General features: G+C 37.8%; 2 protein-coding genes across 2 annotated transcripts; both read right to left on the bottom strand.

The window, feature by feature from the left end:
* Window positions 1-13,314: 13,314 nt before the first annotated feature.
* On the bottom strand, window positions 13,315-14,304 carry LOC137579589 (uncharacterized). Its single transcript, XM_068293368.1, has one exon. The coding sequence runs from the start codon at window positions 14,302-14,304 to the stop codon at window positions 13,315-13,317; it is 990 nt and encodes a 329-aa protein (XP_068149469.1).
* Window positions 14,305-15,009: 705 nt separating this feature from the next.
* LOC137579590 (uncharacterized) lies at window positions 15,010-16,124 on the bottom strand. Its single transcript, XM_068293369.1, has 2 exons — window positions 15,310-16,124; window positions 15,010-15,139 (listed from the first exon to the last, which is right to left on the bottom strand). The coding sequence occupies exons 1-2, from the start codon at window positions 16,122-16,124 to the stop codon at window positions 15,010-15,012; spliced, it is 945 nt and encodes a 314-aa protein (XP_068149470.1).
* Window positions 16,125-22,577: the final 6,453 nt, after the last annotated feature.

The following is a 22,577-nucleotide window of genomic DNA, read 5'->3' on the forward strand; positions in this document are numbered from 1 at the left end:
GTTGTAGCATTGAGTATTTAAAAGACAAAATTGAGATTTGGCTATACAATAATTTGCATAGTCAAGTCGCGAACCAGTTTTTTTAAATCTTTTAAAATATCTCGATGTTACGAAGATTAGAGAGCCTACGTGTGAACCAGACTGGCGAGCTGGAGACGGTAGAGACATTCACATAGGGAACGCATTTATCAATTAGAGAATTAAGAGCAGGGTAGAAAAACTTCACTGCACAATCTATATCGCAGCACTCAAATAGAAATGACCAATCAAAAGGGAAAATAAGGCTGTTAAGAAGATTGAAATTTGTTTTACGAAAACATCTACGACGAGAATTTGAGATGTTATTAAATGAATTAGTAACGGAATTGTAAGAAATAGTAACTTCAATGGTAAGGTGATAAGGATCTTCAGATTTTACTAGTGGCTGTGTTTGTGATACAGCACTAACAGTGGGATCAGAGACAAAAACAAGATCAAGGATTCTTTTAGAAGAGTTAAAGAAAGAATTCAACTGATATAGTGGACATTCAAGTAGGCTATCCAAAAAAACATGTTGAGATGAAGGAATTAAGAAAGATAGATTATCATCAACAAGCCAAGAAATATTAGGCAAGTTAAAGTCACCTAAAAATATAAGAAAATCACGATCTTTAAGACGACCAAAAATAGTTCGCAAAGCATCAGCATGGTGCACGTAGATCATGATATCAGAAGCTGGAGGAATATATGAACAAGAGATATATAGGCTAAAGTTAGAACATGTAACTTCGACGCAAATAAACTCAACACCTAAGGGGAGATCAATCGGCACCACACTTAAAGACAGATTCGAGTTGACAGCAATGAGTACTCCACCGCCACGACGACCAACACGATCAAGCCTATAAGAAATAAAGTTATTAGAAAGAATTTCATTATCCAAAACAGAGGAGTTAAGCCAAGTTTCAGAGAAAGCTAATATGTCAGCCGAAAAGGTTTGGCTATCACAGAACAGGTTAGAGAGCTTGGTAAGAAGTCCTCTTACATTTTCATAATGAATGCAAAGACTAGACAATTTTAGTTTTTTGAAGCAGAAGATAAATTAGGAAGGTGGACAGGCAACGGACGAGAGCGCTTATTGGGCGCAAACTCGTGTACAACTAGGCCCTCTGGCCAAAAATTAGGGTCAACCATAGCTGAGAAGTACTCATTTGGTACTGTAATTTTAAAAGAGGAGATTTCATGAGGCCTAGAAAACTTAAACTTTTGAATTAAAACCTCAGCAGGGCAAATATTACCAATGTAAGCTGCCACAGACGACTCAGAAGTATCTGGAGCAAGCCTAGAAATAAATTGATTGAGGTACACCAGGGCTTGTAATGGGTACTTCAATCAGAAAAGCAGAGCATAAAGAGAGACAAGAAGATGGTGTAGGCGAAAGTAAAATGGGAGACGAAGTAATAGAGAGAGCTGGCGACTGCTTACGAGGCAACTCAAGGGTACATTTCTTGTGCGATTTCTCAGAAGGTGGAACAAACTTGAATTGCGACAATAATTGAACGCTAGAGTCACACTCTTTAGACAGCTGTTTGGCCAGTTTGTTTAAAGAAAGAAACCTTAAACGAAGATCCCTATACATACGGCTAAAATCAAGCTGCTGGCTGGCACAAGATGGGCAAGTCCAGTGAATAAGATATTCACTTAAAATGTGCTGGTCTCAATGGCCGCGACTACGACAAATTTTCTGGTTTGTCTGTGTCTAAGTCTGATATTGCCTTAATGCGCTGGACTTGCCCATCTTGTGCCAGCCAGCAGCTTGATTTTAGCCGTATGTATAGGGATCTTCGTTGAGTCAACAAGGTATTGCTCTATACTGATCATCAAAACGATCAGAATGCTTGCAATTAGGTAAACAACAAGCCATTGAAAGGCCAAAAGAAACACAAGGCCAAAAAAAATAAATATATAAGAATATATAGAAAAATTTAAATACACAGCACAAAGATAATTATTGATAAAAAATCAATACATACAAATAAAAATAAACTGTTTAAATTGATTAATTTGGCGAATTATGGAAATAAAACACAAGGGAGTCAAGCGAACAACACCAGCGAAAGCGTAAACAACAGAGAGCAGAAAGCTTTTTTTTTTTACCAATACCAAACAAAAGTGCAAAGTTGCAAAAGTTACAAAGGCAATATTTGAAAAATTCATTTTAATTTACGGCTCAGTGAAAACAATTCTGACAGACATGGGAACAGAATATATGAATTCAATACTAATAGAACTTTGCAAAAATTTTAACATAACTAAAATTAACTCCACGGCGCACCATCATAAAACTCTTGGAACAGTAGAAAGAAGCCATAGAACTCTCTCATATATATCCATTAAAAAAGACGATTGGGATGAATATCTAGCATACTTCACATATTGCTTTAACACCACTCAATCCACATCACATGGTTATGCACCTTTTGAACTAGCCTTTGCAAAACATCCTAAAACTGTCCCATTCTCATCCGAAACTGAAGAACCCATTTACAACATTGATGACTTCAATAAAGAAATAAAATTTAAACTATAAATATTTTTCTTTTTGAAACAAAGGAGGTGTAGTTTACTTTTAGGGATAGGATTAGGCCACATACTTTTAGGGATAGATTATAAGTAAGTACCGTTAAGTACCGTTAAGGACACTAGCCATAAGACCAATGTAAATGCTCCCCTATAAATACCGGGCTTGCGGCCCCAATAAATCACTTCAAGTCAAACCTTGCCTTCGCCTGTTTTAGATTTCTTTAAATTTATCAAGAACATTTTAAGTCGAAGAAATTAAGCAAGAGAGATTAACATTTACCAGCCAAGAAATGTTAAGCAAGTTAAAATCACCTAAAACTATAAGGAAATCACGATCTTGAAGACGACTTAAAATAGTTTGCAAAGCAGAAGCTCGAGGAATATATGTACTCCGCCGCGTCGTCGTCGTCCTCAAAGTCGTCATCATCGGCTTTGGAGTCATCTTCATTTTCGTCTTCTTCGGCTTTGGAATCATCTGTATCGTCGTTAGAGGTGTCATCATTAAATTCGTGGTTTTCAGCATCGTCTTCATGGTTGTCATTCTTAGTTTTCAGCATCGTCGTCATCATCGTCGTAACCATCATTCTAATTATCATCGTTGTAGTCATCGTTATCATTATCTTTGTAATAGTCATCATTATAATCGTCATCATCGGAGTAGTCATCTTTTTATCATCATTATCATCTTTATCATTGTAGTTATCATCGTTATCATCATCATTATCCTCATCATTGTCCTTTCATAAGTTTTCTTAGTTATCAGCCACATCTTCGTCATCGTCTACATAAGGGATCCATTTCTTCATATATTCGGCGCAAGTAGTCGTATTTTTTGGACCATCCACAAAGTGTCCATTTTTAGTGACATCATAAGAATCTTTTGATTTGACTTTGGTTACTCGATAAGGATCTAAATACTTTGGCTTTAACTTTCGTCCACCTCCGAATTGAGTACGTTTAATTGCAACAAGATCGCCTTCTTTATAAATTGATGCATGTTTTCGTCGTAGATTATAAGTGTTCTTGTTTTTCTCTTTTGGGTATTTATGATTTGCTGCTTAGCCTGCTTCCTTAGATCATCTCTTTTTTCGCTAAACATATTTAAACATCTTCTGAAGTAAATGCAGATCCTTTGTCTGTAATAATCTGGACTGGGTTTCCAAAAGTGGGGCTTTGTGTTTGTAATCTCGATATAACTTCTTGGGCGGATGTCATCTTAGTCGAATATAACCAGCAGTATTTGGTGAATGCATCTATAACAGCTAGGATGTGTTTGTATCTCTTGTCAGTCGATTCAAGCGGACCCCAAAAATCAGTGTTTAATGTTTGGAGTGGTTCTTCTTCCTTGGGCAATGGATGTAGCAGTCCCTCCCTTTTCCCTTGCTTGCGGTTTGAGATAATACCCGGGATACAGCATGTAATATGTTGTTCAATCTTAGCGTCGAGTTTCGGTATATAATATTCTTTTTGCAATTATGTCTTTAGTCTTTCTGATAGAAAAATGACCTCTCTCATGAGCTTCTTTGATGATATCACGTTGAAAGAATAAGGGTACAACTATTAGTTCGACGTCGTCCACCAGTTTGCATAATAGACCGGTTTTTATAAAGTAATCATTGTGTGATGTTTTTTCAGAGAGAATATCGATAATTGCTTTTATCTCGTCGTCTTGTCCTTGAAGATACTTTAGTTTGCTGATTGCGCTTCCATCGGTGATTAACATTACTGGATTTCGGCTTAAGGCGTCGGCGTGGCGAATACGTGTTCCTTCTCGATGCTCCACCCCTTCTTGTAGCATTAGAATCCATCGGGCCACTCTTGAGTCAATTGTTTTTCCATTGTTTTAGTGAAAGCATTGCAGTCGCTAACGAGTTTGAAGCGGATGCCAAGTAAGTAGACTCGAAATTTGTTCAAAGCTTCAATAACAGCTAGTATCGCCAGTTCGTAGCTTGAAAACTTCCTCTGTGCGTCTGTTGTGATCGTGCTCATATAATATACGGGGTGCAGTTGTCCATCTTCGGGTGAAACTTCTAAAAGAACTGCTCCGTGCTGTTAACACGGGCTTCTCTGTGATCAATGTTTTGAACCTGTTGAATGATTCGATTTCAGGATCATTAAAGTGGAATTTAGCATTTTGTTTTACTAGATTCGTTAGAGGCTTAGCTATTACTCCAAAATTTTTAATAAATTTTCTAAAGTATCCAACCAATCCTAGTAAACTTTGAAGTTGCTTCTGGTTTGTGGGCTAAGCAAGTTTAGTTACAGCTTTGGTTTTCTCTTCAGAAATACATATCTTTTAGTCTTCAATTTCGTGTCCCAAAAATTCAACTCTTTTCTTTAAAAAACTGAATTTTTTTAGGTTGATCATCAGGCCGTAATTTTCACACTGTTTTAGGACTTCTTTAAGATTCGATATTGCCTCGTCTTCATTATTGGCTGGAATAATGATGTCATCAACGTATGGAATTGCGATATTCTTACGTGTCAGCTCTCGAAATATAGCATTGATGTGTCTTTGAAAAACACTAGGAGAATTCGCTAGTCCAAATGGTACCTTCAGAAACTGGTATTGCCCGTTGTGGGTTACAAAAGATGTATACTTTCGGCTTTCCTCCTCGACATCAACATGGAACAATCCATTTTTCAAGTCAATTGTGCTGAATATCTTTGCACTTACCAATCTGTCCAGTTGGTCTTCGATTAAGGGTAAAGGAAAATGGTCTCGTAATATTACCTTGTTGATCCTTCTATAGTCGATACATAGTCTTGGAGATCCATCTCGTTATACCCTTGCAAAAAGGGTATATTAATTTTGGTCAGAAGTGTGCAACGCATAGAACGAAGCATCTCCGACCATACAAAGTATATATATTCTTGATCAGCACGACGAGACGCGTTCAACTAGCCATGTCCGTCCGTCCGTCGTCCGTCCGTCTGGATCAACGCAAACTCCTCCTAGACCGTAAGAGCTACAGAGCTGAAATTTTGCACGTAGGCTTGTATATACTGCAGGCGTTGTATATCTCGGATTCAGCCGGATCGTACCACTATATCATATAGCTCCCATACAAACCCCAAAGTCACGAACAGTGACTTTTCTCAATAACTTCGTTGTTTTCTATGCTATTATCGTGAAACTTAATATTAGAGAGTTTACTACGCCTATAAGCGACTATGCCAAATTTGATCAAGATCGGGTGACTATATCATCATAGCTCCCATACAAACGGCCAAGTCACGAACAGTGACTTTCTCAATAACTTCGTTATTTTCTGAGCTATTGTCGTGAAACTTAATATTAGAGAGTTTACTACGCCTATAAGCGACTATGCCAAATTTGATCAAGATCGGGTGACTATATCATATAGCTCCCATACAAACGGCCAAGTCACGAACAGTGACTTTCTCAATACCTTCGTTATTTTCTGAGCTATTGTCGTGAAACTTAATATTAGAGAGTTTACTACGCCTATAAGCGACTATGCCAAATTTGATCAAGATCAGGTGACTATATCATATAGCTCCCATAGGAACGATTGGTCGAAAACAGTGACTTTTGTAAATAACTTCGTTACTTTTAACGCGATTGCTTTTAAATTAAACATTTCCTAATTTAATATATATGTTAATGACTGTGCCGAATTTGATAAAGATCGGGTGACTATATCATATAGCTCCCATAGGAACGATCGGTGGAAAAGAGTGACTTTGATCAATATCTTAGTTATTTCCTATGATTGTAGGCCTTTCTTTCTCAAGCTTAAGCCTTTTTAGATAAAACGTTCTTCCACATTGATGGCTAATAGGTAAGGATAGAGTTACCAAAAAAGTTGCAAGGGTATACAAACTTTGACGCGGTCGAAGTTAGCCCCGGCCCTCTGGTTTTTTTACCAGGACTATCGGGCTACTGTACTAATGTACTCTGACTCAGAATGTTCGACTATACCTTGTTTTAACCATTCATCAACTTGTTGATCTACTAAGCAACTTTGCCGTCGACTTTGCATTTACGGGTTTATAGTTTTTAATCAGTTCAGTAAATGCTTGCATTCTCTTCAGTATTTAAATCGATCTCGTCGACATTTACTGTATTTATTCTCATTAACGCCGAAATTTCTGTTTCAAGCTCGATATTGTCGGTCTTTCTTACGATTATCCCGTCACGATTTATTTTTACTTCCGCAATTTTACAATATTCTTCGCCTAACAGCAAGTCCTCATCAAGAAATTGTGAATTAATTACTAGAAATACCGATTTAAATTCTTGTCCATCAATTACGAATAGTTGTTCGATTGAGCCCACGGCTTTGACCGCGTCGCCATTACCAAACCCGATTAAAAATTTGTTGCACTCACAAAGCTTTGGCTGTTTTATTCTTTTATAAGTCGTTTCGGAAATTAGATTGTATTTACTTCCAGTATCAATAAAGGCATTCATCTTTAAACAGTTGATTATTATCTCTTTATACATACGTGAGGTTGATGTGTTTAGTTTTCGTGTATTACTCACTTCAAGTTTTTCCGATTTCTTTCAAACTTGTTGCATTCAAAACACTTTTTACCTTTGGTTTTACTGTCACAAGCAGCGGCTGTATTACCTTTGAGACCACAATTGAAACATTTTATATCTCTATTTACACTTCGAACTTGCATTGGTTGAGAGTTACGTTCACTTTTCTCCGTTTGTTTTTTACAACTTGGTACATTCTTATTCTCACTCTTAGATTTCTCTCGCATTATTTCGTAGGATTTCAATTTGTCTTTGAAGTCTTTAGCTCCATACAACACTGATTTGTTCGTACTATTGTCGTCAATACCATTAATAACATACTGGATCAATGCAGACTCTTCGATATTTCCTCGTGTGGAGAACTCTTTCATCAGCAAAATATATTTTTGAAAATTCTCGTTTTTTCTCATTTTCCGATCAGCCATCATTTTGTGCAGTTGAGCACTGTTTGTCAATATATGACATTTTATTTGCATACTCTTCATCTGTTCTTCCGTAGTCGTAACCTTGAAATTCGCGTAGCCTCTTTTTGTTATTTCTATCTCCATCCCTTTCGAATACATACTTGTGAAGCAATGTGATATTCTGTCTCTTTTCCGTACGTAATTTCTCTTTTATGGCGTCGAAATCTGCAAGTTTTGCCATGTTCACTTCTTTATGTCAGTATTGGTAGCGTCACTCTTATATGTGTGTGTATGTTTGTATTCTATTTCACAATTTGTCGAAATGTTAAACGTTTGACAAATTCTTGGAACCTCGTTAAACCCGTTACAACTCTTTTGTTAAATTCTTTCAGATCTCAATTTATCTAAAGAAAATCACACTTACATACATTTGTACATCTTCTTCGTCGTTATAGCACTTCTTACTATTTTTCACATCATTATTCGTCATATATTTTAGGTTGAGACTTCATTTGTACGATTTATGTGCTTAGGTGTGCCTTCATTTTTTCCTTCGATTAATTTAGTTGAGCCGTCATTTTTTTTTTTTTTTTTGATTCCTTTAAGTTAAGCCGTCATATATACATTTCTTCGAGTAAGTTCGGTTGAGACTTCATATTTTTCTTCGTTTAGGTTAGGTTGAGCCGTCACATTTTTCTTCATTTAGGTTATGTCCATAGGTTGAGCCATCGTTTTTTACTTCATTTATGTAAGTTAGTTTGAGCCGTCGTTTTTTTACTTTATTTAAGTTAGGTTGAGCCCCCACATCTGTGGGATTTGTGCCCACAAGAATTGTAATTATTGTTATATTATTATTTTATTTAGGAAGTTATTATATTTAAGATATATTAATTAATTGATTTTAAACAAATTTAAAAGGTTAAATAAAATACTCTTGCATCGTTTACACACACACGTAGTTCCTTGTTTTCTCCAGACACCTCATTTTCAACCTTGCCACATCGTCTTCTCTTTCCTTGCCACCTCGTCGATCAGCTGCTTCGGGAGTAGGTCTGGCCTTACAGCGTTACCATACCATCCCCACATTGATGAATTCTTCGTTGTTTAGACATAATACTCGATCTCCTGCTTGTTCACACATTTTCGTTCCAAACATCAGCTCGAATGGTGAAACTTTTGTAGATGCGTGGACCTGTGAGTTAAGAGCCTTTTGAACCTGTGGGACATATTTGTACCATTTGCTGGACTTTTCTGCAGACAGCTTCGATATGACGGCCAGTATGGACCGATTCACGCGTTTTATTGGCCCGTTGCCTCGAGCAACTCCAGTGGTTGTAAGAATGTGTTCGACTTTATTCTCGGCGACAAATTCTGCAAATGCGTTCGCCAAAAAGGCAGAACCTCGATCACTTATAATACGTTTCGGGAAACTAAATATGTGAGACCATTCTGTCAGCTATTTTATGACTTCATCGTGGCCTGTTGACTTCGTGGTAAAGAGCCACACAAATTTCGCAAATCCGTCTACCATGGCAAGGATATAATTGTACGACTTAGACGTGGCATCCATCGGCCCCAAATTGTCGATATGCAGAGTATGCAACGGGGTGTCACCTTTATCAATTAAATGCATCTGGCCTTCTTCCTTGCCAAGTTTTTTGCTGTGAATTATACAACGAATACAGTTATCAATAATTTACGCTCTAAGTGAGGGATCCAATACTGCTGACAAATCGCATGCATTGTCTTGCGGGTAGCAAAATGGCCAATTTCGTACGCTTCTCGAATTATTTCACTCTCCATCTGTTTTGGCACCACGATTAAATCATTTCCATCTATTGCTTTGTACAGTACAACGCCTTTGATCTTGTAATTCTCGTACGTATCAATACTTTGCGCCTTTTGATGCGTGCCGATACCTCCGTTGATAAATTATAAATTGACTGTGGATAGCGGCTGAGATGATCCACGTGCTGCATACTTTTTCCTGGTTTGTGAATAAAATCGCAAGTGAAATCTTGCAAATATAGGATATACGATGTCACTTCTCTTGGTCTCTCACCTCAACGTCTTCCTTCGTTGTCGTGTGCTTGAACGCCGAACAGTCCGTCACTAATTTAAAGTGAATCCCAATCAAGTAGTGCCGGAACTTTCGTAGAGCCAGATACATAGCTTTAGCTTCTAATATGTAGCTGTGACGTTGAGCTTAGGATTTGGTCGTTTTTTTACTCCAAAAATACATCGGGTAAAGTTTATCGTTAAAACTTTGGAGTAGCATCGCTCCAAAACCATGCTTTGATGCGTCTGTGTGTAACTCGGTGGGAGCATCTCTCGAGTATAGATGCAACAGTGGTTTGCTCGTTAGCAACTCCTTTAGCTTCTGCAAAGATTGTAGTTCAGCTGTACCTATATGAAATTTTACATCCTTTCGAAGTAAATTTGTTAATGGTCTTGTGATTTAAGGGTAGTCTTTAATGAATTTTCGGAAAAATCCGGTGAGTCCAAGAAAAGACTGAACTGCTCTAACATTTTTGGGCGTTCCGAATTGACGGCATCCGTTTTTTCTTTGCCTGGCCAAATCTTCCCACCGCTAACGATGTGTCCAAGAAAGTTAATTCGTGACTGTAAGAAACTGCATTTTTTCCATTTGATTTTCAACTTATAATGTGCTGCCAATTTCAGAACCTTCTAAACGGCGTCTTATTGAATTCGAAAAGACCCACTTTTTGTTACAAATGCTTGAACTGAAAAGAATTTGGCCGCTAGAAGCTTTTCCAGAACTTCTTCTATCAATGGGACTGGAAAACGATCAGACAGAGTCATACTGTTGAGTTATCGATAATCAATGCAAATCCTTGGTGTACCACCTTTCTTTTGAACAACAACTACCCGATTAGCCACACTCGATTTTGATTTCCGTGATCGTTCCTGCAGTGCTTTCCTTATTTGTATCTCCAACGGCGTCACCCTTCGAAAATGTGTATTCCCCATCGGCGTAAGTGACAGTGAACTTTTCAACTCCCAATTAAGGCATTGCACTCAACTGCCTCATCAAGCACACTGATAAATTTCTGAGTTGTATGCAGATCGTCAATAACAACATCGGCCACAAAGCCGCCTATCGGTTTTGTTTCTTTTTTGCCTAGACCGGTTAACGTAGATTCGTTCCTATGCACTTCGATGTTTGGCAACTGTTTCGCAGTGCATTCCGAGAAGATTGACACACCCGATCCTGTGTCTACAAGCAAGTCATTCAAAACCCCATTTACAGACATCGTTTTACTGAAACGAGTTCGTCGACGACTAACTATATTGCGGACTTTAAAATCTCCACGAGTATCCTTTTTATCGTTTCCATCATTAAGAGGGCAATTCCTAGCAAAATGTCCATTCTCATTGCACTTAAAACATTTTGTTTCACCCAAGCAATCTTTTATTTTGTGTTCAGCTGATCCGCATTTAAAACAAAACTGCCTTTTTTGAAGCTGCGTCTTTGCTACATCTGTTGTGGTTTAAAAATACTCCTTGGATCGTTCTTGGCCAGTTTATCCACGATTTCATAGGCTTCTTTTAGTTCCTTAAAGGTTTTACATGCATATAGACCAACTTTGAATTCGTTTTTAAAAAGTAGATTGTCGACGATGTATCGCAAAACAACTGACTCTTCTATATCCCCATCGGAGGCGATCTTTCTCATACTAAGAATAGTTTTTTATATTGTCTGGACGTTGACGCGTACAATGCGAAGTACGTTCAAGTGGCCCATACGACACCAGGACATAGCCTGTTTCGCGCGAGCCCAAGCAGAGCGCTGTCCACCTCCCGCCCGACCGAACGTGGGGCGCAGCCGCATATCGGACGGCACGATCGCGTGGACAAATACAAATAAAACGGACAAACAATTAAAAATATGATTAACTACAGCTAATTACGAGCTAAGTGTGCTAAAATAGAAGTTTTTACAAGGAAAAGAGAGGCTTCTGATCTAATTACGGGATACAGAAGATTGTAATCAGAACATAGGACTCGAAAAGGTTCATGCAAAGAATAGTTATAGTTATAGTTATTTCACCTATTAAAAGTTTATGAATAAAGATAGCACCAAGCATTACTCTACGATTAATTAAAGAAGAAGGATTGATTAAAAGAAGCCTACTGGAGTATGATGGCAAATTGACATTGCGATCCTAATTTAGACCGCGAAGAGCAAAAAGCAGAAATTGCTTTGGAACAGATTCAATTTTACTTTGGTGCGTCTCATATTGAGGTGACCATATGCAAGATCCGTACTCTAAGATAGGACGGATTAAAGAAGTAAACAGAATTTTGGTTATGTACGGATCGTCAAACTCTTTTGACCATCGTTTTACAAACCCAAGAACATTCATAGCTTTACTAACTGTAGCAGAAATATGAGGATTAAAAGTTAATTTATGGTCCATAAGAACACCTAAGTCATTGATAATATCTAAACGCTCTAATGCAGTGTCGTTAAGATAATAAGTTGCTAAGTATGGAGTGCATCTATAAAAAGACATAACTTTACATTTAGAGCCGTTAAGGTTTAATAGGTTTGTTTCACACCAACTCTGAAGATCATTAAGATCCGATTGAAGTAGGCAAGAAGATGATATGTCTTTAAAACTGAGGTAAAGCTTGACATCATCCGCGTACATAAGCACCCGAGAATGTGACACTACCAATGGAAGATCATTTATAAAAAGAGTGAATAGCAATGGACCCAAATGACTACCCTGAGGTACTCCGGAGGTCACTTGGATGGTCTTAGAAAATGAAGACTTAAAGAGGACCTTTTGTGTACGCTTAGAAAGATATTGAAGAATCCAATCTAGCAAAAGGCTGGGGATGCCAAGTGCGTTTAATTTATATAAAAGCAGAGTATGATTAACGGAGTCAAAGGCCTTGCTGAAGTCAGTATAAATGACGTTAGTTTGCACGGCAGTCTTGAACCCTTTGATTGAGTGAGATGTAAATTCTAATAGGTTAGTAGTTGTCGATCTACGTTTTTTAAACCCATGTTGGGATGACGAAATGATTGAGCTACAAAAATGCTGCAATTGAGATGTTATTATTTTCTCAAATGCTTTGGGTATGGCAGACAATTTAGAAATACCCCTATAATTGGAAGGCGGAAGATGTGACGGACAGTGTAAACAACTTAAGTATTGGCTTACATAGGGCCTCCGCGCAAAACCTTAATACGCAGCCTGGTATTCCATCAGGGCCAGGTGCATATATTGGTTTGACGGAACTGAGCACGCTAAGAACCGAACTTTCATCTAAATGTGTTGGCTAACGGCTGCGCCCTTGCGGAGCCCCAAACTGCTCGTCTTATATGATGCGGCCTTCGGATGATTTCCACCGAGGCGGCTTCGAGGCACTTGCGATTGGCAAGAAATGAGATGACCAGGTTGACTTCAATCGGTTGCTTTATTTTCTTAACCTAAAACTATAGTACAATTGTCGGCGGGCACAGAAGGTGCAACCGCATCGACCGAGATTAATTTCAAGAGTAAAAATCAAGTGCAGCAAATCACGCTGTCTTTTACAAAATTCAAAGTTCTGGAAATTTCCATAGAAGAAATAAGAAAGAAAAGAATTGAAGTAACAGATCTCCAAGTTTGTCACTTCAAAGTAACTTGCGCTGTTCTTGGTCTCTCTCTCCCTCTCTTCGTTCGTTTTCTCTTTTTAGCAAAGAGAGTCTGGCTTCAGTTGCAGCTTAAACATTCTCCCCCCTTTGATGATGACGATCTTCATCATCAAATTCACGTCTGGAAGACTCCTGCGAAAAGAAAACTGAAACGAGAAAGTAACAATTTAACGCTTAGGTGTAGGAATGGTGTCATTCTCTATCCAATTCTCCTGAATAGGCAATGGACAGAGTTTGGCTACCGGTCGTTTTATGAGTCCTTTGACTGTCTTCAAAGTCACCACTCTCACTAGTCCATCGGGTCCTGCATGTGTCTCCATAACCCGACCTAGAGGCCATTGATGAGAAGGGAAACGTTCGTCCCTGATGAGCACTATGCATCCAACTGTTAGATTTTCCTTGGTCTGCAGCCATTTTGGTCTCCTTTGTAATCGTGATAAATATTCCGAGTTCCATCTTCTCCAAAACTGTTGTGCATAATATTGACAATTCTTCCATCGATCAATCAGAGTAACTTTAGCCAATTCCGGAGCAGGAGGTGCTAAAGGCGCTTCACCCATCAGAAAGTGACCGGGTGTTAATACCATTAAATCGTCAGGATCATTTGATAGGGGACATAACGGTCTTGAATTTAAGCAAGACTCAATCTGTGCCAACACAGTTGCCATTTCCTCGAATGTTAAAACTTGTTCTCCGAGAGTTCTCTTCAGATGATACTTCATGGACTTCACTCCAGCCTCCCACAATCCACCAAAGTGTGGCGCTGATGGTGGGTTGAAATGCCAGTTGATTCCTTTTCTCAATAATGTTGGCGCAATATGTTTCGTAATGTACGAACAATATGCCAGTTTGTCCACTTGCAATTTTTTGTTGGCTCCAATAAAATTAGTACCGCAGTCACTATAAACGTCTGTGCATAGGCCACGTCTGCCAATGAAACGGTTAAATGCTCCTATAAACGCATCTGAGGTCAGATCTCCAACTGGTTCCAAATGAATGGCCTTTGTCACTAGACATACGAACACAGCAATATATCCCTTCTGGGATACACGTCCTCTTCCTTTGCAGGGCGAAATATTTACGGGTCCAGCGTAGTCCACTCCAACGGATGAGAATGCTCTAGAAGGGCGTACCCGTACTGCTGGTAACATTCCCATTTTCTGACCTGCAAATTGAGGCTTCATTTTAAAACATGTGATACATTTATGAATTCCAAACCGAACTGCATTGCGTCCATTAACAATCCAAAATTTCTTCCTTATAAAATTCAGCGTTAGTGAGGTTCCACCATGCAAGGTGCAAATATGACTGTAAGATATGACGAGATCTGTGAAAGGATGTTTATACGGTAATATATAAGGATATTTTTCATTTATGGGCAACAGGGAATCTCGGAGCCTGCCTCCGAGACGTAAAACACGTTCGTCCGAATCAAAATACGGATTAAGAGACTGCCTTCCGATAGCGCCTTCCATTCAGAGTTAAAACAATCCTTCTGCACCATCCTAATCAATTCACGTAGGCCCTCTTCTAATTCCACAATTGAGAGTCCAGGTCCTCTTCGTTCTGCCACAGATGTTCGACAATTATATACGAAACGTTTTATATATGATATAATCCAGACGAGTCGTGTATACGATGAATACTTGCTGATAAATGCTACACTTGGCATTTCTTCCACTGATATCTTATGGCACGTCACCCTTTTGACTTCAGTGTCAACAACCGACAGCGAATCCTGATCAATAGCATTACAAGGCCATTCGATGTCCGATCCTTGTAGCCATGATGGCCCATGCCACCATAATTCACACGATGCCAACTTGGTTGCACTCGTGCCACGGCTTAGATAATCTGCAGGGTTATCTTTCGAGGCGACGTGCCTCCATTGCCTTTCGTCTGAGATTTCCAGGATTTTGTTTATTCGATTGGACACAAATACTTTCCAGTTGGCAGCTCCACCACGGATCCAACTGATGGTTATCATAGAATCTGACCAAAAAATAGTGTTCGAATAATTAATGTTAATTCTTAGATTCTCCTTTAGATACTTATACATTTTGGCTGCTTCAAGCGCAGCACATAACTCTGCCCTAGGTATGGTTAGTTGTTGTTTAGTTGGCGATACTCTCCCCTTTGACAATAGCAACTCTGTGTGATACTTATCCTCTCCAATTGGGAAGCGCAAGTAAGCCGTAGCTCCATATGCTCGTGACGAGGCATCGCAAAACAGGTGCAATTCAGCCACACCACCCGGTAGCCCCCATGTAACATGCCGTGGTATTCGTATAGTTACTATGTTTGGTAACTCCTTTACGAATTTCTCCCATTCTCTCTTAATAGTGTCCGGTAGTGTGCTATCCCAGCCAATTTTCTCCTTCCACAGTTGCTGCATGAGAATTTTGGCAGTAATCATTATCGGACTAAGCCATCCCATGGGATCAAACAGTCGTGCAATTGCTGATAGTATTGTCCTTTTTGTTGGTGAGCTCATTGGTGGAACGACATGCAAAGCAAAACGGAACTCATCTTCTTTGGGACTCCAGTATAGACCTAACGTGCGAATAGTATCATTACCTTCCATGTGTAACAATCCGCTTGATTCTCGATGCTCAACTGATATGTTCTCTAATAGCTTTGTGCAATTACTCGCCCACTTCCGTAGTTCGAATGTACCACTACGAAGCATTCCAATCACTTGGTTCTTGACATCCTCCGTTTCTGCAATACTGTCGCCACCAGACAGTATGTCATCTACATACATTTGATGATTTATAACATCCACAGCCAGTGGATACTTCTTGCATTCATCCATAGCTAATTGTTTCATAACTCTCATGGCTAAATAAGGTGCGGAGCTCGTTCCAAACATCACCGTTGTGGAGGCATATTCTTCCACATAATCACTTGTGTCCGGATTCCATAGAATACGCTGGTACTGCGCGTCGTCGGGTGGAATATTAATACATCTGTACATTTTTTCAACATCCGCCATAAATACCCATTTTAGCCCTCACCAATTGAGAACGATTCCTTGAAGATGTACGTGCAATTTTGGACCTATTGCTAGAATCTCATTAAGCGATTTTCCATTACTCGTCTTGCTCGATCCATCGAAGACAACTCGTACCTTCGTAGTTGATGACGATTTCTTTATGACTGGGTGATGCGGTAGGTAGCAATGATCGACTCCCCCCAATGCAGGATTGCCCGTCTTACTAGCCCGTGACGTTACACGTTCCATTTGACCCAGCTCCAGATACTCATTTATCGTGCCAACATAAGCGTTCTTCAAACTCGCATCGTTACGCAACCGTCTGTCCAGAGAATGTAATCGTTTTAACGCGCTCTTATATGATTTTCCAATTACCATTGATTCGTCCAAGTATGTTAGAAAAGGAAGACGAACAACATATTTCCCAGACGGCATTCGGCTATGTGTCTTAACGAAGAAATCTTCGCACCAGTTATCCTCTACTGAAACCCCACGTGGCTCCTCGTCGAATTGTTCTAGCTCCCAAAACTTACATAATAATTGTTCAAGTATCTCATCAGCTTCCTTCCTTCGTACCGTTATGGTGTAGGACTTTTTGGGGACATTTGTTTATAGGATTTTTGTTTAGTCTCGGTTGCAGTAAACATCCGCTGTTTTCTAGACTAAAGGGGGATCAAGTTATGTGGGTGATTGGAGTGGGAAATTGAGTGGTGTGAGTGGATGGAGTGGCGGATATATTACTCCCCCAACACGTAGAAAATAGCCTGTGCTCAGGCGGGAAATACAGGGTATAGAGTTGGATGTGCTTGCTGTGTTGCAAGTGAAAATTCTTTGGAGGGGGACAATTCATGTAAAACGGGATTGTCAAAAGCTGAGTCACTTGATTGTACAATAGTTTCATTCTTAATTTGTGTAATAATTATTTTTTTTGATATTGACTTAAATTTATAGATAAGATATAGGGTTAAACTTATAGTTATGTAGTTAGTGTAGTTAGTAGTTATGATATTAAATATTTTGTTATACGCAGTTTTTTCACAAATGATTTGTTTAGCGTGGATATAAGAGATTGGTTCTAGTTTTGTTACATTGTTGGTTACATAAATATTTTGGGTATAATCTTGTAATGTATTTACTATTGATATTTCATTTAACTGCATAGCACAGTCGTATATTTTTATTTTATTATTTCCTTCTATGAATATTTTATTTTGGTTATAATTTTGTTTTAAGTTGCTTTTGGGCAAGTTCCAAGTTACGATAATATTGGGTCCTACATAACTAATTGAATTGGGTTTGAACATCTTTGTGTATTTGCATTCTGCTGGTTTTTGTGTAATAATGCCAACTATACACTAATTTATTTCTTGTTTTTTGGTTGATTTTGCATAAATTTTATTATTTTGAATATAGTAAGTTTCTTGAATATTTTCTGTTAAAGTGTTATTATTTTCATCTGGATAGGATATAATTTTGAATAGCGATGTTTTAGATAATTGTCTAGGTATATGCGAAATTATTAATATTTCATTTGTGTCTGATTTTAACCAAGTAGATGTTTTTATGTTTAAAAGTTTTTCTGTATTTATGTTAAATATTTCTTGATGGTTTAAAAGTTTTGGATTAAATATTCATAGTCTTGTCAACTGCATTCCTAACTCTATGTATTCTGTAAAATGCTCTAAGTTGAACATTAGTATATTTAGTTTTTTCTCTGCATCCTGTTGAATACTAAGATTATTTAGGAGTTCTATGTTTTTGTTGACTGCTTCAATGATATGATTAAGTTCATTATTTTGGGCGCTATTTGCTGATAGACTATCAATTTTTTCTTCAAGTTCTTCTTTATCGTATTGGTCTAAGGTGCCGAAAAGATATTTATGTGCTGTGCCTATTATGTTAATAAGTCCTCGCTTATTTCTTTTTATTATTTTTATGCCATTCATTTCGCGATTTAATTTTTCGACTAAATACTGAATGTGGACTATGTTTTTATATGGTTCTGACTGCTCAACCAAGTTGTTGTAAGTGGTTTGTATATTGGTTAAGTTTACAGTTAAATAATGATATTCGAAATCTGAGGGTAAATCCATGGTTCCTGTTTTGAATACAAGATATCCATTAGGTGCCTTTATGGGATTAATTTCAATGCTTTGATTATGCGTCGAGTGTACCATTGATAAGAGTAGAAATAGTAATGTTGGGATCTCTGAAATTAATTAGTATATTTACTTTTATGAGTTTTCTTTTTCTTTTTGAATTTCGATTTGTAGTGTGTTGTTTGTCTACCTCGGTTTGTTTCAATATAATGTTTGTCGTCAACTTGGGTAATTTCCCCTGTTTTCTTAAAGGGTGTTGTCGTTTTCGATCTAACTAAAGGGGCTTGTTTATACTGTGTATTTATTTCAAAATCGTTCCTATTTTCATTTAATTTATCAATTTGTTTTGCTTTGTTAGCTTGTGTATTATAAAGAGGTGTGCCTGCGTAAATAAAGATATCTGCTGGTGTTCTGTTTGTCGTTAGATGTTTAGTTTTATGGTTATATGTGTAAAAGATAGTTTCAAATTTAGTTTGTTTGTCTTCTATACTAGATTCTGCATTAATAACTCTTAGCTTTTCGTTTACAGTCCTGTGGAATCTTTCCCCGTTTGAAAACACCATTTTTGCTCGATGTTATACTTATATTAACGTTTTCTGATTGTAGCCAATTTTGAAGAGCTATGCAAATGAAAGCTGAGTCCTTATCTGCTTTGATTTCTAAGGGTTTACCCATATCGTTAAAGATTTTTGTGATTGCCCTTTTGTTTCAAGCCAATCTCGACTTCTGACTTCGACTAAAGTCGCGTACTTTGAATAAATATCAATATAAGATAAAAATTGTTGATTGTCGATTAAATAGAAATCCATTACGTATTTTTCTCTAGCGTTAAATATCTCTGGGGTGGTTTCAAAAGATAATTTGGTATTTCGGTTTTCTGATTTTGATAAATTGCAAATATGGCATTCATTAATGAAATTTTGAATTAATTTCTGATAGTCTGGATAATATTATTTTTCTTTAAACCAGTTTTGAGTTTTAGTGATACCTGGATGAAGTAATGATTTATGGTTTTTAAGAATAATTTCTTTGAATTCTGCATAAGTGGGAATGTCTTTTAATTTGTAAGTGGTTCTCAATGTTTTGTTTGGCTGTCTGGGCTAGTTATTTCAAGATAAGCTTCTTGAAGTATTTGAAAATCTGTGTCGTTTTGAATATAAAGAGCGTTATTTTTTGAGCATAAATATTCCTTAATAATTTCCTTAGCAAACTGATTGGTCATTTCTACATATGATATTTCTATCTTCGTTTTGTGAAAATAGTGAGTAACGTTGACTTTATTTTCGTTGCATTTATTGAATTCTATTTGACGATTGTAATAATTCAGGGGTTTTTCTGAAATGGCTATTGGGGTTTCATTATCTTCTTGAGCACTATGTACTGTAGCTCTAGAACTACTTATTTCTTCACCTAAAAGATTTTCATCTATTTTTACTCTGGAAAGGGCGTCTTCCACATAATTCTCTTTTCCTGGTAAGTATTTTATTTTGTAATCAAATTCGTTCAATTTTATTTTCCATCTCTGTAACTTCATGTTAGGTTCTTTGATATTGTTCAACCAGACAAGGGGTTTATGATCACTTAGGATTTCAAAATGTCTACCGAAGAGGTATGGCTTAAAATATTTGGTTGCCCATACAATAGATAGTAGTTCCTTTTCTATGGCTGAATAATTAAGTTCATGTTGGTTTAGTGTTCTACTACCATAAGAAATAGGTCTATGGTCCTGTGAGAGGAAAGCACCTAAAGCTATATTGCTAGCATCAGCGGTTAGAAAAAATGGTTTTTTAAAATCGGGATATGCAAGTATGGGATCGTTCATATGGAGGCATTTTAATTTTTCAAAGGATGAAATATAATGAGGGTTATGTTAATCTTAGCTCCTTTCTTTAATCCAAGGGTTAAAGGCTTTGCAATGTGTGCAAAATTCGGAATGAATTTACGGAAGAATCCGCATAAGCCTAAGAATGATTTTATTTCTTTCGGGGTTTTCGGGATTGGAAATTTTAGAATAGCTTTGACTTTGTCTGGGTTTGGTTTGATTCCTTCTGTAGTTATGACGTGACGTAAAAATTCTGTTTCCTTTTTCAAGACCTCGCATTTATCTAATTGTAGTTTTAGATTAGCATTGCGCAATTTGGCAAAGACCTTTTTTAGTGATGCCAAATGTTCTTCTAATGAGGTGGAATAAACAATAATATCGTCTAAGTAGACTAAACAATCTTTACAGATTAAATCTTCTAATAAATTGTTCATACCTTTTTGGAATGTTGCTGGTGCATTTTTTACCCCAAATGGCATTCGTGTGTACTCGTAATGACCATGTTTAGTTGAAAATGCGGTTTTTTCGATTGATTTAGGGTCCATTTGGATTTGATGGAATCCCTTGGCGAGGCCAATGGTTGTAAAATATTGACATTTTCCAAGTTTGTCTAATATTTCATCCATTACTGGTATTGGGAACTTGTCATCGACAGTAATCTCATTTAGACTACGATAGTCGATTACTAGGCGGAACTTTTGTTCCTTGGATGCGTCCTCTTTTTTAGGTACGATCCACATTGGTGAACAATAGGGCGATTTCGATTTCCGAATGATTCCCTGTTCTATCATTTCATTATATTGTTTATTGACTTCTTCGTCAAAGATTTGTGGGTATTTGTATGGGTGTTTGTAAATTGGGTCTTCGTGTTTAGTTCTGATGTTGTGTTTTATTGTACTGGTAAAGGTCAAATTTTCACCTTTCCTATACTGGATATCGCTAAATTCATGCAATAATTTCTTTAACATTTCTATTTCTTCTGAATTGAAATGATCAAGTCTAAATTCGTTTCTTTCCTCGATACCGTTATTTATTTCATGTGCGAATGCTTCATATTCGAATTCTGGGGGAGGATAAGGTATTTGTAACAACTCGTAATTTAAAGTTTAATTATACTTTATTTAACTTTATTATTTCTTTCCTTGATACCGTTATTTATTTCATGTGCGAATGCTTCATATTCGAACTCTGGGGGAGGATAAGGTATTTGTAACAACTCGTAATTTATAGTTTAATTATACTTTATTTAAATATTAATTTATTCTTTTAGTTCTTTGTACGTCTACACTTCTTCGCTGTCACACTCCAAGTCCCCGAGCGTTCCCCCCTTCCGCTCCGATATCTCCTCGATATTCGTTATCGGTCTGGCCGGGTTGCCACACCTCTCCTTTTCTTATAAGCTTCAGTTTTAACCCGGTTTTCGGTTTCTCTGGAGTTGAACGTCGAGTCGAAAGATACATTTGCTCTGAAGATGGATCGGAGAGTATCACTTTAGGTTGATCAGGAATCACTGAATATGATGATGAGTGTATTAAGCGTTGAGAATCAGTCTGCGTTAGTCCGTCCTCATTCGAGTTATTAGGCGGCCCCTCATTCGACGGTATCTTCTTGCAATGGCTCACGTTCCGTCTGACTTTCCTCCCATTTCCAAAAAGCTCCACTTCATTTCCATTCCTTTCAACAACTTTATACTCCGTTGTTTCAAAGTTGGGTGTCAATTTGAAAGGAAAAATAACGTTCTTTAGCAAAAATTTGTCGCCCACCTTTATGTCGGATTCCTTAGCACGTCTAACCTTGTCACCTGTAAGCTTTCCTTTTTGTTTATTGATCAGGTCATTATCTCTTGCCGAGGTGTCTACTACTTCTTCTATAATATCTCGAATGTCCGGCAGCTTGTCTCGAATGGTCCTATTAAACATAAGTTCCGAAGGTGTAGAGCCAGTAGTTCCATGAGGTGTCGTATTGTAGGTTAATATAAATTTTTGTAGCTCCTCTTTAAAATTTCCTTTATTTAACGACGCAATTTAAAGGCGTTTGCCCAATGAACGATTCATGTTTTCTACTTCACCGTTGGCTTGCGGCCAATATGGAGGAGTCGTAATCAAAGTGATGCCACTAGCTTCACAGAAGTCCTTGAATTGGGCGCTAACGAACTGCCGGCCGTTATCTGTCCTTAACGATCTCGGTATGCCAAGCCTGGAAAATATTTCCTTAAATGCCGTAATAATTATTTGCGATGATATTGAGCCGATGAATTTTATCTCCTGATAACGCGAAAAATAATCTATCAGCACCAATACATGGTCATTGTTCGGTAGAGGCCCCAACAGGTCGGTTGCGCAAGCACTGCCACGGGCCGTCAGGAAAAACGTGCCGCTTCATCGGCGGTGGACGGGTTGGCTGTGACACCAATAAACAGCTTCTGCACATTTTCACATGCTGTTCGACATCTCTGTCCAAACGTGGCCACCATACCTTCGCTCTCATTCGTCGCTTCATAGCCGATTCGCCAGG

The sequence above is a fragment of the Drosophila tropicalis genome, unplaced genomic scaffold, assembly GCF_018151085.1.
Source record: "Drosophila tropicalis isolate 14030-0801.00 unplaced genomic scaffold, ASM1815108v1 contig_717, whole genome shotgun sequence".
In the NCBI taxonomy this organism is placed as follows: domain Eukaryota; kingdom Metazoa; phylum Arthropoda; class Insecta; order Diptera; family Drosophilidae; genus Drosophila; species Drosophila tropicalis.